The 17,999-nt window shown below is 33.9% G+C and overlaps 2 protein-coding genes across 2 annotated transcripts; one reads left to right on the top strand and one right to left on the bottom strand.

Moving 5' to 3' along the window:
- Positions 1 to 668: 668 nt before the first annotated feature.
- On the bottom strand, positions 669 to 6,135 carry LOC147071942 (uncharacterized). Its single transcript, XM_085946337.1, has 4 exons — positions 5,862 to 6,135; positions 4,622 to 5,676; positions 3,456 to 3,740; positions 669 to 2,243 (listed from the first exon to the last, which is right to left on the bottom strand). Exons 1-4 carry the CDS (start codon positions 6,003 to 6,005, stop codon positions 1,994 to 1,996), a joined length of 1,734 nt encoding a protein of 577 aa, XP_085802463.1. The 5' UTR covers positions 6,006 to 6,135; the 3' UTR covers positions 669 to 1,993.
- Positions 6,136 to 6,229: 94 nt separating this feature from the next.
- Positions 6,230 to 13,489, top strand: ScsbetaG (Succinyl-coenzyme A synthetase beta subunit, GDP-forming). The gene is made up of 4 exons (XM_085947217.1): positions 6,230 to 7,070; positions 7,222 to 7,377; positions 9,432 to 9,666; positions 13,101 to 13,489. The coding sequence occupies exons 1-4, from the start codon at positions 6,393 to 6,395 to the stop codon at positions 13,295 to 13,297; spliced, it is 1,266 nt and encodes a 421-aa protein (XP_085803343.1). The 5' UTR covers positions 6,230 to 6,392; the 3' UTR covers positions 13,298 to 13,489.
- Positions 13,490 to 17,999: the final 4,510 nt, after the last annotated feature.

Here is a 17,999-nt window from a genome sequence, read left to right as displayed (position 1 = left end):
TATTAATTTTAACATAGTCCCATTAAAATTGTCATAACTGACACTTCTGACAAAATTACCTAATTTATTCCAGTTAAAAATGTCGCATGTGACTTTTCTCGAGTTTTTATAAGTAATTCTCAAAAATTGTAATATATATATTTGAACCACCTAAAAATAAGTGTTTTTGCCAAATTTGGTAACAATATTTCATAAATTGGCGATTTTACGGATATTTAACGGATAAAAATATCTTTGATTGCTCGTACTGAAAAGTAGCATTTTGCAGATCCGACTTTTTTAATTGGGACCGACGAAATCATATATTTTTCTTATAATCGTACAAAACTGATCATAATTATAGAAAACAGGATAATCAGGGTTCTACTGTAATTGTTTTAAGTCCAATGTGTTAAAACGTCCTAACTCCCATACTGTGATCAGTATGTGACATGAACAATTTTTTTCTTATGTATAATGAAATAAATATGTACTGTGAAATGGGGTGAGAATAGACCAATGTATTTTCAAAACTATTTGTATCTAATTAATATTGTTTCAACCAAATTTTTTTTTGTAAACAGCCATAATATGTACCGCACGATCATATAAATTTAGTATCTTTAATTACCTATTTTTTTTAAATGTCTATGGACATAACTATAATAATTGAAACTCCATTACATAATTATGTTGGAAGTCTTTTAATAAATTATATTTTATACACAAAATAAAATTAGTTGCTAGTAATTTTTGTCAGTACAAAAGGGTCGACATTCTTTGTAATCCTTTGGTTAAGTTTGTAAGATATTTTTAAAACAATACATATTATGCACAGTACACTAATACCTCGCTTTACAGCCGAGATACATCCTGGAAACTTTTCTGTAAAGCGAAATGCCATATAACAAATTGCCTATTTCCATAGGATCAATTCCATTTTTTTTATACATTAGAAAATCTTAGCAGTTATTAGTTGAAATTGCATTTTATTTATTTCAAAATCACTTTTCCATTACAAAATTAAATGCGTTCTTCAGCGGGATCCATTCATTGTTCAAAATAAAAAAGTACTTTTGACAATTACTTCGAGATAGTCTGTTGACAGAATAATGTAGTTTATGATATTGTGTCATTTATCAAATTTTATGATGCAGTTGTTCATGGCTGTTTTGTTATTGTTCTGTATTAATTTCAAACATTTTCATCTCCAATTGTTTATTGGCTCAATTTTTTATACAGGTACCTAAATAGATATATTTTTACAATATATATCACACAATATATTTCCCGATGTCAAAGATGTATCGATGAGGATTTTTTTTGGCCGTATATCGAAAAAAATTGGGCCTTTAATCGAAGTTGTGCCATAATTAAAATAAGGCCTTCATAGCGAAAAACCATACAAATTACAATGAAGAAGAAAAAGTAACATTGAATTATTAATTAATTATTAGTACATATGCATGGTAATTATTAGTACATATGCGATGCAATGGTCCCCATTTGGGGATGTCTCTGTGAATCTGGAGAGGCCCAAATCGGTATCAAACCAACAAATAGTAAGGGTTGACCACGAAAATAAATAATAATAAAGCCGGCAATACTGTAGATCACGGCCGTTTAAAAATATCTGCAATGTCGCCATTGTCGCCGTTTTCGACAACACTTCTCGCTGGGAGCAAAACATAAGATGGCGGACAATACGCGGCAGACGGCCAGACAGTAAACATTGTTAACTCGCGCTAGGCATAATTTTTTTTTTTAAAAAAATGTAACCATTAGTATATATTAACCCAAATAAAACTCGTCGTTTCTGATCACAATTCCGGTGTGTTATTTGTCCACCTCCAAGTCCCGAATCCAGACGAAAACCATAAAAGAATAAAAGTGACAGCACCTTTTCACTTTCGAAAATGGAGGGAAATGACACTTGATATCATGTGGTATAATATAAATTAATACATGAACATTTTTGTTTTCGCACAACTTACATGAAAATTAATTGAAGAGTTTATTGCTCAATTTGGTCACTGATCATGTCCACAATAAGCAAATGTTGTGATTCTTCAGTTACTGCAATAACCGTTTGCAGATCCATCGGTTGACAATCATCTGTCTCCACTAATTGAATAACAGCACTGCTGTGAATCTCGGTGTCTTTCGATTCTCCGATTGGTATTTCTATTAGTGTCGTTTGGCAGGTTGCTTCATGTTTTGCCAATGATTTCTTAGCGAAATAGCCTTTGTCACATTGTTGACATCTAGAAAAAAATAAATATTATCATTTTACCTATTGTCATGACAATAATTATAAGTAAGTAAGAATTAGTTATACAACTGGGAAATTGACCACGGCTGTGAAGTGATTTTTAAAAATCAACTAAACTCTGATTCCAATTTTAGTAATTAAAAAAATTAGATATTTTTTAAAAATTCATTGAAGGAGGGGCAACTGGCGAAAGAATAAGAATCATGCAATTAATACAATTTACTAATTTACATTTTAAAGTGTTTCATGAATTAATAAACATGTAACTACAAGCATTTCTTGTAACAATTATTAGTTAAAATCATTGTATTTAAGTAGGATGCCCGTCGCTTAATTGGTAAAGCACACAGGCGCGAATCCAGCGGTTACAGGTTCGAGTGGCGTCGGGTGTCATAGTTTTTTTAGTGGGTCTATGCATGAGATGTTTTCAAATTATGTATGTTCAATATAGTAGTTTAATATATTCTTTTGAAGGTGACAAAGAGATTTTTGAATAATTAATAGGTTTAATGTTCGCTACAAATATTTAAATAAAAAAAAACTTTTGGCATCTTTTTTATTTATATTAAATTGGCCATCGGTATGGTCACAATACTGAAATTGAACAATTATGAGTAAATTGTATTATATTGGGTGCTTCATATTATATTGCTAGATATTCCTTGTAAGAATTACCACAGCATTGCAAAAAAACTTATTTAACAAAATACATAACAAAAAAGAATCCGAATGGGTGGTCGGCTTTTGTGGATTCTGACTTTGATGAAATACCATAAATCAAGACATCGTTTCACAGCTCCGATTTGAACTAAGGACATTCACCCATTCGAGTTACATTAAATTCAGGGGGATGCCAAGCGGGGGTGTTAAGGGTGCTAAACACCCGGGCGGCACAAGTTCAAATGAAACATTTTTAATGATGTGGCGCAATTTTCTTACATGTCATTAAATATCCATTTATAATTTATGCTACCGTACTCCATCGATACCATCGATAGATGTCTATAGATTTAAGCCGCTTCACCTATACATTATATTGTATCAAAATTTTTGTTACATATTTTGATGACAATAAAATAATTTGGCACCCGGGTAGCAGCACCCTTGACGCGTCTCTGATTAAATTATTACATTGTTACATTAAAATAACTAAATCTTATTTAAATACTAATTTCCACTATGGTAGCGAATTTAAATCTTTTACCTGAAAGGGAATTCATGTGAGAGATGGGTCCGCATGTGCTGGGTATAGTCATTCCACGAGTCTAAAGTTATTGATGGCCGGCATAGCGGACATCTCCGAGGCAAGGAGTGTTTTGACAAAGTGCTGTGAGTTCTCTCATGTCGAGCCAGCGCACTCCTGGAGAAATATGCGCACGGACATTGGGAATGGGAGCACCGGAACCTCTTCTCTGGGGAATGTATATGTGAGTGCCGTGTCAGTTCACTTTGACTGAAATACTCCTTAGGGCAAGATTCACATTTGAATCTGAAACAATGAATATTTTTTACAACATTATATCAGTGTACAATAATAGTTAAAAACATTTGTATTTTTGAATTAGTTCCAAACTTTCAATACATTTTCCACTAAATAACTTTTGGATACAGAACTAATTTCATAATCAAACATAAGTCAGCCAAAGTCTGTAAATGTTTCATCTATTAAAAAATTGCTACTATAACATACAGAGCCTACTTCCCCATATAAAACCCATGGCCACTGTATATCCAAGGATCCCTGTTACTCGATAGTCTTAAAAAGTAAGTTGATCACAAATTGACTTGTTGCATAGACTGTAATGCCTAGTTCAGGCCAAGTCTGTAACTGATCAATGCATGAACAAATGAATATTGTATAAAACTATTAACAAAAATTCCAGCAAGAACATTAATAATGTTCATATACAAATCTCCATGCTTTTTTTTGTATTCCACTGAAGATGGAAAATTGTTGGTGTACAGAAAGATGTTCTTGGTCGAGGCTGGCTTGCAGCTTGTCAGTGCACTCGTTCTCTGACCTCTATCTACTGCATCTCCCTGTTTCAACATCTGACCGGTCTCTCCCTGTACACATATCTCGCACTCAGACACTCCTCGTGCTAATGCTATCGATGAATACAGAGCCGATTTAACAGATTTTTGGTTTACGAGAAATGGATGTAAGCCAATTGCTCAACCTATTACATTCATGCTCTGGGTCTAACCAAACACATTGAAAAAAACATTATGTGCATTTTCCAGAACTGGGAGTTGAACCCGAAACACATTAATTTATAAGCCGACACGTTACCGCTCGGGATCACTGGCACAGGTGGTATTATATTTTAATGACTATAATTATTGAGAGATGACTTCAGATATACATACCTAGGTTCTACTTTATGTTTTTTTATATGTGCAGCTAGCGTGAGTCTGTTCTTACACATAAGTCCACAAACTTGACAATTGTAAAGAAGTCCTGCATCTTTATGAATAATCTCATGTCCCTTCAAATCAGATTTTCGTTTAAAGCCCACAGCACAAACAGAACAAATGAACACACGATCCGAGTGAACAGGGAAGTGTTGCCGCAGTGCTGCATTTGAAAAGAATGCCGCGTCACAACCATTGAAGTGACAAATAAACGGTTTTAAATTAAGATGTTCTCGTTGGTGAATGAGAAAGCTGTAGCGATAACCAAAATGTTTTTCGCACGCTTGACAAGTTATATCACGCTCACCAAACATGTAGTAAGGTTCCAAATCGGTGTCGGCAACATGTTCATCAACGTGTTTCACTAATGTTTCTTTGTTATTACATTTCTTAAGGCATAGCAAACACTGGTGCTTTTTACTAGCTTCTAACATTGTCGGGTAATCATTGGATTTCAAAGCTGAATCATTTTCCATTTTAATTTTTGATATACTATGCTTGCCCTTTTTCCTTCGTATTCTTTTTTGTAGGCGAACTATTCCAGTTTCATCTCCTGATGATTGAACTTCTTTCATAATATTACTTTCAATGTCTTTAATCAGATCGTACTCCGAAAACTCCAGAATATGACCGTCATCATCTTGTTGCGTGTTATTGTCATTTTCTTTTTTGAAAACAACTACACTTAATTCTTCATCAGGATCCTGATTAACAAGGAAACTTTCATACATTATTTCATTTTCGGACAACATTTGAGGAGACATTTCCGTGTCTTTACTGCCTTCATCCGAGTTTTCAAAATGTTTAGAGTATGTCTGTACTGCATCCCTGGACTCATCCACGTTAGGAATGTTTAAATTATTTTTGATGAAGAATATATCTTCTTCCATAACATCATTTGCAAGAGCTTTTTGTGATTGCGTTATCATTTCTCTGAATTCGTAAAACATTTCGATTTTGTAACGGCATCTGTGACAAATTTTATTTGGCAAACAATCATCTGGAACAATCTGAAAAGCAAGAATGTTACAAAAATATAAGACAAATCTGTCAAGACTATCATGATATCGTTATCAATGAAAAAATAATGTGACCTTATTGAGGCCGCATATTCTCTAGGAAGCTTAATGAGCGTGTATTGTTTTAATAATGCATTCTCTCATAAAATATTGAGACCAAATAGAAGCAAGCTAACCTTAAGATTTGAAATGGAGTCAATTAGAAATGAGAGTGGAGTGTCTTCTGTGTCATCAAAAATATCGGTCAATGCTCCCTTAGATTGCAAACAAAATCTGCAGATTACATTGAAATCCACAACTAATAATACATCACCAGACATGATAATTCATTAGCGGTGCGGCAGAAAACGTATGCAGACAATGATTATTATGCTTTTATTACTAATCTGTCAAAATTCAAAGTATGCACACACCAAAGAGATTGGAATATTTTTGGCAGTTTTGGCACACAATAATATAGTAATATTTTGTTCGAACACTAATGAAATACATAGACAATAAAATCTCAATGTGGAGTAATGGGAAAACTATTTTGGGTGTCGGTAACATTTAACTGTCTAAATTCGACCAAAGTTCGGGTTTAGAATTGAATTAATAATAATAATAACCTATCATTATTCATTGCGTCGATATCAATAATTAATTGACCTGTCAATACTGGTTATCATAAATACGTGCTGCACAAGTGTTAATTGTGTTATCGAAAAATGGCAGCTGTAAGAACGTCTTTGCTGAGAAGCACTTTTTTAAAAAGATTAACACCGAAATCTTCATTCAACGATGTGCCGGTTCGCAACTTGAATCTGCAGGAATATCAAAGCAAGTCTTTACTGCAGCAACATGCAGTGAATATTCAGAAATTTAGAATACTAGATGCATCGTTGGACACAGCAGCGCTGAACGACTTTAGAGCAAAAGAATATGTAATCAAAGCCCAAGTTCTGGCCGGTGGTCGTGGAAAGGGACACTTTGACAGCGGTTTCAAAGGAGGTGTACATTTAACCAAAAACTTCGATGAAATTGTAGGACTAGCAAAGAAAATGGTTGGAAATAGATTGATCACGAATCAGACGCCTAAAGAAGGAATTGTCGTGCATAAAGTGATGGTGGCAGAGAGTGTCAATATTAAAAGAGAAACATATCTTTGTATTCTGATGGATCGTCAGCATAATGGGCCCGTTTTAGTTGCCTCTCCTGCAGGCGGGATGGACATTGAAGCAGTCGCTGAGAAAACTCCCGACCTTATAATGACTCTCCCGATAGATATTTACGAAGGTGTCACGGATGCCATGGCTGATGAGGTTGCTGTCTTTTTAAAATTCGACGGTGACCTGAAGAGCAAGTGTGCTGATGAAATTAAAAAACTTTGGCAACTCTTTTTGAAGGTGTGAAATCTTAAATAACATTTGTTATCTCATGTTCGCTTATGGCTTCGTCTGACTGACATACGACTCAGTGACACAATCAAGCTTTGTTGATTGAGGCTCAATGATCATATATTATATACTTAGATAGGTATATATTTAAATTTTACAGGTAGATGCTGTTCAGATTGAAATTAATCCTTTGGTAGAAACCGACGACGGGCAGGTGATATCTGTGGATGCCAAAATCAACTTTGATGATAATGCCAAGTTCCGACAAAAGGAAGTTTTCTCCATGGATGATACATCTGAGAGTGACCCCAGAGAGGTAATTTATTAATTCCCACTTTGTACGTGTTGCTATTTAACAACAAAGATACCCCGATTCTACGGTTTTCAAGGGACCCTAAAAAAAACGATAAATGCGGGATATAAAAAAAAAATCGTTTTTTTTCCTGGATTTTTTTCGACGACTTGAATTATTTTCAGTTTCTCAGCTAGAGTTCTAGTTTTCTTCATGGGGGCATTTTAGTTGTGACTTATAAAAATTCGTGATACGAGATGCGAGGCAAGCCTGAGTGCTGACCGACCTGTGCAAACAAAGCGACGCGATTGAAAGGTCTGTATGTATCATAAACAATTCTACGAAAGCGAATATTCAACAAAAACAGTCAATCGGGATAATATTTGTGACGGGACCATACTAGTTAGACGATAGATCGAGGAAAACGATAAATCGGGGAATGGTAAATGCGGGATTATTTAACATTGTTCTTATGGGTGTTACGGTGTGTGCGGAAAAACGATTTATGCGAGAACGGTAGATTGGGGTTCCACTGTATACATAATTTATGTACATAGACTGCGATATCGAGAGATAATCGACATTGCGGTTGTTTCTGGAAGTAAAACCGTTACAATACTGCCGGTATGCAAAAAGCGCTTGACATGATACTGTTTTCACATACAGCAACATGATGTAGATGTCAATATATAGAACGCACACAGTACATATTGTTTTCAGTTTCGATCTATACAATTGTGTATTCAAGTAGGTTTTCGATTGACAGAAATAATCAATTGAAAAGTCTTGATTGATAATAAATGTTCCATATTAAAGAATTTTTCATTATTGATACCCAATATTTTTTCTTGGACAAGTTCAGACAGAATCATAAACAACATACATTGTATGCTCTATCGAAAAGAAAGTATAAAATAATAAAATTGTCTTTTAGGTTAAGGTCAGTTGTATCAGCATCCGCGGTAGTTTTGATGTTTGATTTTTAATTTTTCAAAATTTCTAAACTGAGTGATAACATAAAATATTAAAAATTATAAAAAACTGAACAATGGAACTTTCAAAACTGCAACATTTTTAAGGATTCCCAATTCGAGGTTCCCAGGATTCGGAATCAAGGGTTTCTGTTCCCATTCCAAGATTACTAATGTTCGGTTCCGATACCCTTTCCAGCTTTGGCTCAGACACACATATATAAATTTTATATGTAGGCAGTGCGAATTTACATTAATTTTTTTCTATTAAAAGAACACTAATTTTTTAAATCGATTTCTTGTTTTACTTCTTATTAAGTCGCATTGTTTCTGAAAGGTCATCAATCAGCCAGGATCAATCCACAGCTGGATGAAGTCCTCCCCATGGCTGCTTTCATTCATATTGGTTCCTAATTCTTCATTGCCACACGCTTCACTGGGTTTTAAGGTTGACCCCTGGTCATTTGGTGCTCCTTGGGTACTTTATGACTGCATTTTTCCAGTGGTTATCCACTCACCGGACAATGTATTCAGCCCATTTCACTAGCCTTGTGATCTTTATCACATTGCGTATTCCTGACTGCCTCTTTATCCATTGTTTTCTTGTTTTAATATTCCTGCCAATATTCAATGTCCGATACTCACCTTTCCATATCACTTTGTGCTACTCATACTTTCCAGATTAATTAATTAACTAACAAAGAAATACATTCTGATGTATTTTTAAATTTAAAATTTTTATTTAGGTTTCTAACTAGATTCACCTATGTGGGGCAATTAATTTCCTTACAAGTTTGTGAGCTCATGCGCAACTTAGAGGAAACACGTATCCAGACCTCTAATCATGTGCACACCTGAGCAAGACATTGATGTTTTCACATTTCGAATTTGGATCATGAGTATTAAAATCTAAACATAAAAAGCATAACAGGTGGGCACTTTGGGCACTTGCGACATTTGGTTGAAGCTTGCATAAATCACGACAATTATTATCATTACTGATAATGAAACTGCACATAGATTAAATTTAATCCCCATAATACTGCATTGCTATATTATTAAATACACACTGTTAGTTATAATATTATGAAATTTACATTGCCGTAGGTTGAGGCAGCTAAATATAACCTGAACTATATCGGCATGGATGGAAACATTGGATGCTTGGTGAATGGTGCAGGACTCGCCATGGCCACCATGGACATGATCTCGTTGAGTGGGGGACGCCCCGCAAACTTTCTTGATGTGGGTGGCTCCGTTGGTGAACAGCAGGTCAAGGCCGCCTTCGATCTGCTTTCTTCTGACCCAAATGTCAAGGCGATACTTGTTAATGTCTTCGGAGGTGGGTTACTGTTTTTTTTTTATTACTCATTGAAACTCTTTCGAGGCATTCGTAGCACGTTGCCAAACCTGATCCAAAGTCGTTTTTTCACTTTCAAAGTAACAAGTGCCTTCTTATCTCTTCATTACTCTTATAGTTATACCTACCACTGCATATACAGTGTCTGCCGTAAGAATCTGTTCTCGAAGTTCAATATACTATGAGTCTTCGTAATGTCATGATACCACCGTAAAGCAGAACTGTCAAAATGTAAGCGTCAATCAGGCGGCATTTGATTTTTGCTGAGTATAATAGTCCATATTGCACATAACATTAGTTTGAAAATCAACGCGAGACGAATAATTGTTGTTCAACCAGTCGATTGTCCCTTGAATAGGACAGCGTCATTGACATACTCCAGGTTGCACGGCTTCACCGTGGGGGGGTGACAGCTATGCCTCAGTCAGGTGGTGTTGACTTTCATAGTTTAAAGTTAAAGAAAATAAAGAAGAGCAACGGAGCATGGATGCAATCCATCTTGTTTTCTATAAAATAGCACTGTTTATGAGTATGTTCAATCACAGTCACTCGTATATCAATGAACTATCTGATACTACATATTATTTATTTCGTTATATGGATGATAAGTCAGCGACCACGTTAATTTCTTACGATCATTGCCATATTAATTAACACGTTGATCGCCATGGGGGTCACCGGTGACCGGCATCGGATTACGTTCAGGGGGCCATGGGGGTCACCGGTGACCGGCAAAGAAGACCTGCCTTAGAGTTGTTCTACAGCGCCGGCGGGCACGCGCGCAGTGCATTTTTCGATACGCGGTGACCGGCATGGCCCTTCTGTATATTACTGCCACTTGGCCTGAAAATATGTCTTCCCAGTCACAAAATATAGGCTCACTAATGTAAAGAATGTACATAATGAAAAAAAAAAGTTTTCCTTTTAAATTGTAAATGTGTTTTTGTTGATAAAAAATATGTAAATAATAAAAAAATAGAATAAAAAAAATGATTATAAGGTATGTATATGTATATTTCCAGTTTATGTGTATCTAGGTATTATACTACCCAATTTGAAAACTTTTATTCCGTATTTGTGCCTTTTCTGTTTATTATACTATCTAAATATAAATATAATTCGACCGCGAAATGGCACCATGCTCTCGTCAACACATATGGACAGGTGACCGGCCCGGCGCAATAGAATAAATTAACTTGTTGGCGCCGCGACGGACAAATGTGGCCGGCACATCATAAAAACCAATATTTACGTAAAAAAATCATCAAAATGAAAAAAAACATTATATTCTTTCATTACCTATCAAATAATACCTTAGAGACAAATAATCATTTTTTAACTATTTTATGTAAAACTAGTTGGCGATCAATGTGTTAATATATGGACGAAATGTGTATTCCATAAAATGACAACAAAATTTTAGTCTGCCCTAAATGTATTTAAATTAAATTTTAGATTTCTACAATTTTACAATTTTTTTAAAATTGTTACTTTGGTCAAGAGAAAATAATTACATTTTATCTGATATTTTAAACTAGAATTGTTACAAATACATACCTATTGAATTTACTTAAAACTTAGCTTAGCAATAAGGGTGATTCTTACAGATCTTTGTCTATAACCTTTTGTGGAAAAGGTACTCATTTTTCTGTTCGGATGTTAGTGCATCATTCACTCAAAAATTACTAAAATTGAAGCAATGACTACTTATCAATGATTGGATACGTAATCATAATCATCATAATGTACATAATGTATTACTCATCATTTCATATGACAGAGTTGACCAATCACATGTAAAAGAATATCAAGCTTAACAAAGCAACAATGATTGATAAACATAAGCTCTCGTCTACCCACATCCTGTTTGATTGTAGCTCGCAAAGCTCATGGGCTATGTATAGTTTATCAAGTACCATATTAGATTACTACGCTGATATTAAAATACATGAATGTTGCTCAGGATATCCCCCAAAATAGAGACATAATTTCCATACCAAAAAGGCGGAAATGTTTAATTCCGGAGAAGTTTAAATATTCTAACCCAGGGGTGGAACATTTTCATTCTGGAATGGCGTATTAAGTTACCATAACCTAATAAGGCCTCATTCAAGAAACTTCAAAATGTCCATTACATATTTTGTAAAAACCTTCCTAGTATTTATTGGGTCTTGGCTTCCTCTAGCATCTGCTCCATCCAGGTCTGTCCAAAGCTGCTTCCTTCCAGTTTACAAGACCCAAGATTTTCAAATCTAATTCGACACTATTCCTCCATCTTGTACGAGGTTGCCCAGCTCTTTGTTTGCCTTCCGCCTTCCAGAATGTCAAGTTTCTTTGCCATGCGTGACTTATCTATCCAGTGCCGTCATCTAACTTAAACTGTTATTATGTACAGTAAAAACCTTTTTAAGCCTAACTCAATTATCCCTCCATATTGTATGAGGTTATGGGTGACTCTCCATCCTGTGTACATGACCCAGCCATCTAAGATGACGCAATTTGATGGACTATACGATGTGCAGGCCCCCGTATAAAGTCTACAGCTCATGATTGTATCTTCGTTTCCACCTCAACCATGTGTCATTGATGATTCTGAAGATACCATGCAGTACGCTTAGTTTAAATGAGCCCATGCACATACATTACAACTGGTCTTATTCGTGTTTTGTACAAGATACATTTCAAATGTATGTCGGTATGCAAAAACTGGAAAAAAATCATATTAATATTTTTCATATTTCAATTGGATCTTTCTTAGCATCAAATAAGGGCCTTACAATGTTGTCTTCTGAGAGCACAATCAATTCCATATTAGTTGCTTATTTAGGAGACTTAGGGACATCGACGCTGGATTAGATGAAGTTGAAGAGCTAATTGGAGTTTGATACCATGATTCTCAAAGACAGTGAACCTGTAAATTATTGTATTATCCTGACTATCAGCCGCGGCGGGGTAGCGGGAAGTTGACATACATTCCAGAGTTACATTATAACTCAATTATGAACATAACCGGTGTCAAACTAGCCAGTGTTGTTTCATTGAATCTTCTTTCACTCATTATTTTATATATTCATTTTAAGACTTACATTTTAAGACTTTTGAAGAAATTTGAATTCATTCAAAAAGTGAACTACATAACCGCATCTGACTTTAAGGCCACAGGTTCCCCACCTGTTTTACACCTTATTGAAAAATCATGTATTTGCATTAGTCATAATTTTTTTCATTGATGGATTGAAAATTTACTGAACCAACTTATACTTTTCCAATTAGAGGAAATAAAAATTATGCCCTTTACGAACAATAATGTCTCATAATATATCTTTTTTGCACGGATTTAATGAGATACGATGAAATGAACATGATTAAATTATCAGAACCGCGGATACTTCATAAAATAATATTGTTTATTGCAGGTATTGTGAATTGTGCGACAATCGCTCGTGGTATAATTGGAGCATGCAAGAGCATGGAGCTGAAGATTCCATTGGTTGTGAGGCTGGAGGGGACCAACGTGCACGAAGCGAGGCGGCTACTCAAAGAATCCAAATTGCCAATCTTGGAGGCTGCAGATTTGGATAGGGCAGCTGCCCTTGCTGTCAACAAGAACTGAGATAATAGATTTATTTATAGATGAAGAATTTTCAGATTGCTGAAATGAAATAGAAATGTCCGCGTGTTGATTTTGATGTTTTATGTAAATTTATTTTAATTTTCTGTGGTTAGACCTATATATAATGCAGTATTTAACAAATTTATGAATTCCATGCATACTTGACCATGATATTACAATTCCAATCCTTTCAAAGTTTGTTTATTAGTGTTATGTAGTAGGATAATGTACTAACTAATTGAATTCATGTAGTGCTGTGTATTCTATGGGACAGTGTTTCCAAACTGTGGTATACGGTTGAACTTTCATAACTGTCATACCGATGTTCAAATCTTAGCAAGTAATCTCTCAAATACGGTAGATGAACAACAGTTAGAGCGAACTACAGATGGTTTTTTGAGAACGATTACACAAACCGCCTCATATACTAATTATTTTTATCAAAAGTGGGTTACACTGATAAAATCTGTCTCTAATATATGAGCATGTTGTAAGTTTGGGAAATATTGCTATAAAAATATATATTACCTACATTTAGTACAACAATCCCTATGGATAAGTATGTATATTTTTTTTATCTCATTTTTATAGGATTTTTTTAATTTTGAACAGATATACAGTATAGGTTAGCATTTATTTGTCTATGGATTCCTACAAAATAAATGTCGCTTCCATACATGATTTGCACACAATATTTTGTACTTCAAATAATATAATAATTATAACTGTCATATAGGCTACAAATATTTTTGAAAATGGGCAGAAATCAACAGGTTCATTTATTGGCTCTCTTTATTTTCAAACTTCTTGAAATAATTTTGTTCTAATTGTAATTTTCACACACTTTTTATCTATTAATTATTTTTGTAATATAGTATATTATATAAAAAAAAAAAACTGGCTATGATATGATATTTACCTAAATGTGATTAGAGTTCAAAATACATATATTGTTTTTATCTCCTTAATGGCTGCTTTTATAAGTATGTTTCAAAACATTTTCTGAGAAACAGCTAAATAATTGGAACTTCAATACTTTGCATGAAATACATGTGCATGTTGCGCCTTCAAAACTGTTCTGGAAAAACTACAGGACAGGAAAAATATGAATTTTAGTGACAGGAGTTCTATTGGAATTCCGATTTTCCATATTATTTTTTTTAATTGACATACAATGGAAAAAGAATGAGAAGTTCATAATATTAATTAAGAACTAATATAAACATTAAATAATTTAATAGTTGCTTTATCCATGGTTTATTTGAATAAATGCACACACTGCAGATAGCATCTTTATTATTTTATGTAAGTATTTTGTCAGTTAACCACGCACACCATGCGTACAAAAAATGTCCAACTAGATTCTATAGTGTGAATAATATAAGACATTTTTAATACTGCTAATCTTTTGTGTTTGCAAAGATAATCGGAAGTCAATACAATTTCGTTTTGTCAGAAATGTTTCAACATCATATTTACTTGATTTCTGTATACAATATGTTTTTATTTAACACCTGTCGCCGCATATGCGTTGGGAGCTCAAAAATTGGCTACGTCATAAGCATAGGGCGCCTTAGAAGATGGAAATAAATAAAAAATATTAGTTTTATGTAAAACACAGCCGGTTTGGAGACGCAATGGTAATACATAAAAATTTTGGTAACTAGTATGAACATAACGCACCGTGAGTGTAAAACCAAGGCATCTGCAAATTTATCAATTTCGAGACTAAATGCAAAACAACTGCAAAATTCGTTTACTTGATAATGTAAAAGTGAAGTAACTGATAGAACATGCAATATAATGTAGATATAAACCAAATATTACGGTTTTTTTTTAGAAACAAAACGAAGACTTCAAACCCTAATATATCCAAAATATGTCTTTTGCAAATGCCTTGGTTTTACACTCACGGTGCGATAATATGTAATATCAATATTGAAACAACATTTTCGAATATAAGCCTTACATAAAATTTAAGTACGTAGTTCAAAATTGTCTTCCATTTTACAAGGATAAATAACATTGCCTATCAAATGATCAAGGTAAAGCTCTTAAGTGCATTGTAAACCTTATTTCTTATTATTTTGAAACGTAGTTTTGGTGTTGTCTGAAACAAAGATATATATTATGCTCATGTTTAATCTTTCTTATTGTGGTATACGTATAGACAATTAATGACTTACTTGCCATAAGTTAAGTGATTTCAGGGAAATACAAAAATAGTTTAACCAATAATTATTGTTAACAGCCATATTTTAATTATTGATAGGTTTCTTTATTTTGAATTATGTTTTCATTTAAATCATTTTTGTATTCAATAATAAAGAATATAATTGTTATTTTATTGTTAATAGCCTCTACATTCGCTGATTGGTTGGACAGTAGGTAATGTAAAAAAATATTTTTAGGACATAATAAAATGTTGTTTTTATTCAATAAACTAGAGAAATCTATTATATTGTGTTGTACTGTTAATTGTTACGCTTTCTCAAAATATATTTTTTTTATCTACAGCCAGAAGTACAAAATAATCTTTTCAGAATTTGATAAAAGATAGATTTAAATTAATTATAGTAAATTGTTGGGCAATGTTTTGTTTGTTTTTTTTTTTTTTGCTTAGATAGAACTTACGAAAGTGTTAACTGTCAAACAGAGCTGTGATACTCTGTATAACCTGGCAAATCATGAATAGAGTCACACTTGAAGAAATCGATCATCAATTTGCAAAACTATGTTCAGCGATAAGGGCTCATTTTGGCACAACGGGTTTGTTAATTAGCAAAATTTCCGCGAGTGAAACCAATGTTACATCCACAAAAATGCACCGTTTGGTGTAGTTTACATGCTGGTGCTATCAGACCTTATTTCTTCAAAAATGAGACAAGAACTCGCATTATGTTCAATGGATATTATCACCTGACCATGATCATTAATTTTTTTAAATATGGATGGCATCGATCTGGACCAGTGGCGCACCCAGGAATTATTATTGGGGGGGGCCCAAGGAGGAGAATGTAAATTAGTCCCATAGGCTCTTTTTCTTCTTCATATAAATATTTTTACATATTTTCTCAATACATGGCGATATACATACAATGCGGACGAAACCGGTCCTAATCTATTTAATAAAAGTGGAATAAGTACTAAAAAAAAAATTGCGTTTTATTAAATTAAAACAACAATACAATATTTATTCCGAATTCCACCAAATAAATGTTCTTTTGATTTACACCACCACCGTAGTGGGTGTAGTCGTTCTTTTCGCCGAATGTTTATCGTAGATTTTTGGTTTTTCAATATTGAGGTTCCAACATATTAATCGAAAATGGACAAAAAAGTATTATTGCATTTAAATTATACACAACCTACTCAATACAACACAGTCTAATATCTCGTTTATCGTTCTTTTGTCTATTGCACTGGGTGTACCTACACCATGGCCCCCACATCCTGAAACGGGCCCACAGGCTAGGGCAGTGGTCGGCAAACTGCGGCTCTTTGGCCCCTTGAGTGCGGCTCTGCCACAGATGCTCTCTGTCATATTTGACATGGCTACAAAGAAGAAGTAAAGAAAATGGAAGAGGATAACCGTAAATGTAATGTTGAATAGACCGACACTTCGCGTTTATTGAAAACTTAAATGGCTTCCCGACCTGTATTTATGTGTCGGGAAAAATTGACGCATTCAAATTTAGAGAGATACTACAACTAAAAACTCGTAATTTTGCGCTAAATATTCTGTCGATGATGCAAGGAAGAAAGCAGCTGAGGGGAAGAGTTAAGAAAAATAAAGTTCTGTATTTAATTAGGTACTGAATAAAATCTTTCAACAATGTTAATATTGCAAGTTTTGTGGTTAGTAAAAAGATTTCCAAGAGAGGAAATCAAGAGTAAATTGAGAAATCGATTTATTGATGAGAACCTGGAATCGTGCTTAAAATTAAATCAACAACATACGAACCTGACTTACCCAAACTTTACAATGAGATTCAAGGCCATTATTCACATTTCAATTTTAATTTGTTTTACATATTGTGGACATTACAAATTATAAGTTTAAGACGTTCACAACATGACATTTAGAAACAAATAAATATTATTAAAAAAGTATTATGTAATATTGTAATTATGCAATATTAACCCTTTTACTCCCACGGGGCCGATATTTCGGCCCACCATACCTATGCGAAAACTCCATCTGGGCCGATCCATCGGCCGAAAGTTTGGAACCAAATTTACGATTTATTCCAAATTTTTTCCCGTCATATTTCGTTCATGTAGACGAAGCATTATATTCACTGTGTGTTGGGTGGTGAGTAACATTTATTTTAGTGTCGGCATTGTTTATAATTATGCCATACCCTAATAACTCACAAGTCATAATTGCTCTGCTGTCGAACTTGAGACCAAAGAGGGTCATAAAAATAATAAAACATTATTTTTATGACACATTTTAAATTCTGATATTTCTTTTAGTTGTTTTATGATTCATATATCACATTGCAAAATGAAATTTGTAATTTTTGAACTAACAATGGATGCCACTGTATTTTTGGTAAGATGGTGAAAAAATACATGAATATAAATATTATTATAAATGATTTAGTGCTTTGAGACTTATTTTTTGAAATTACTTCATTCCATATCAGTTAGTCGTCGATACTGTATCGAATTCTCTTGCGATATCGTGAATTGAACA

This window comes from Rhyacophila brunnea, unplaced genomic scaffold (genome assembly GCF_057557595.1).
Source record: "Rhyacophila brunnea isolate RB1 unplaced genomic scaffold, BYU_Rbru_1.0 scaffold_2, whole genome shotgun sequence".
NCBI lineage: Eukaryota > Metazoa > Arthropoda > Insecta > Trichoptera > Rhyacophilidae > Rhyacophila > Rhyacophila brunnea.
Note: the sequence above shows the minus strand (reverse complement) of the source record. Positions and strands in the feature narration are given on the sequence as shown.

Excerpts from the sequence above, each read along its gene's own strand:
- ScsbetaG (XM_085947217.1), top strand. The coding sequence starts at position 6,393 with ATGGCAGCTGTAAGAACGTCTTTGCTGAGAAGCACTTTTTTAAAAAGA. Across the intron at positions 7,071-7,221 it reads TTTGGCAACTCTTTTTGAAG|GTAGATGCTGTTCAGATTGA; the intron begins GTGTGAAATCTT and ends TAAATTTTACAG. Across the intron at positions 9,667-13,100 it reads ACTTGTTAATGTCTTCGGAG|GTATTGTGAATTGTGCGACA; the intron begins GTGGGTTACTGT and ends TGTTTATTGCAG.
- LOC147071942 (XM_085946337.1), bottom strand. The coding sequence starts at position 6,005 with ATGTCTGGTGATGTATTATTAGTTGTGGATTTCAATGTAATCTGCAGA. Across the intron at positions 5,677-5,861 it reads ACTCCATTTCAAATCTTAAG|ATTGTTCCAGATGATTGTTT; the intron begins GTTAGCTTGCTT and ends CTTGCTTTTCAG. Across the intron at positions 3,741-4,621 it reads AAACATAAAGTAGAACCTAG|ATTCAAATGTGAATCTTGCC; the intron begins GTATGTATATCT and ends TCATTGTTTCAG.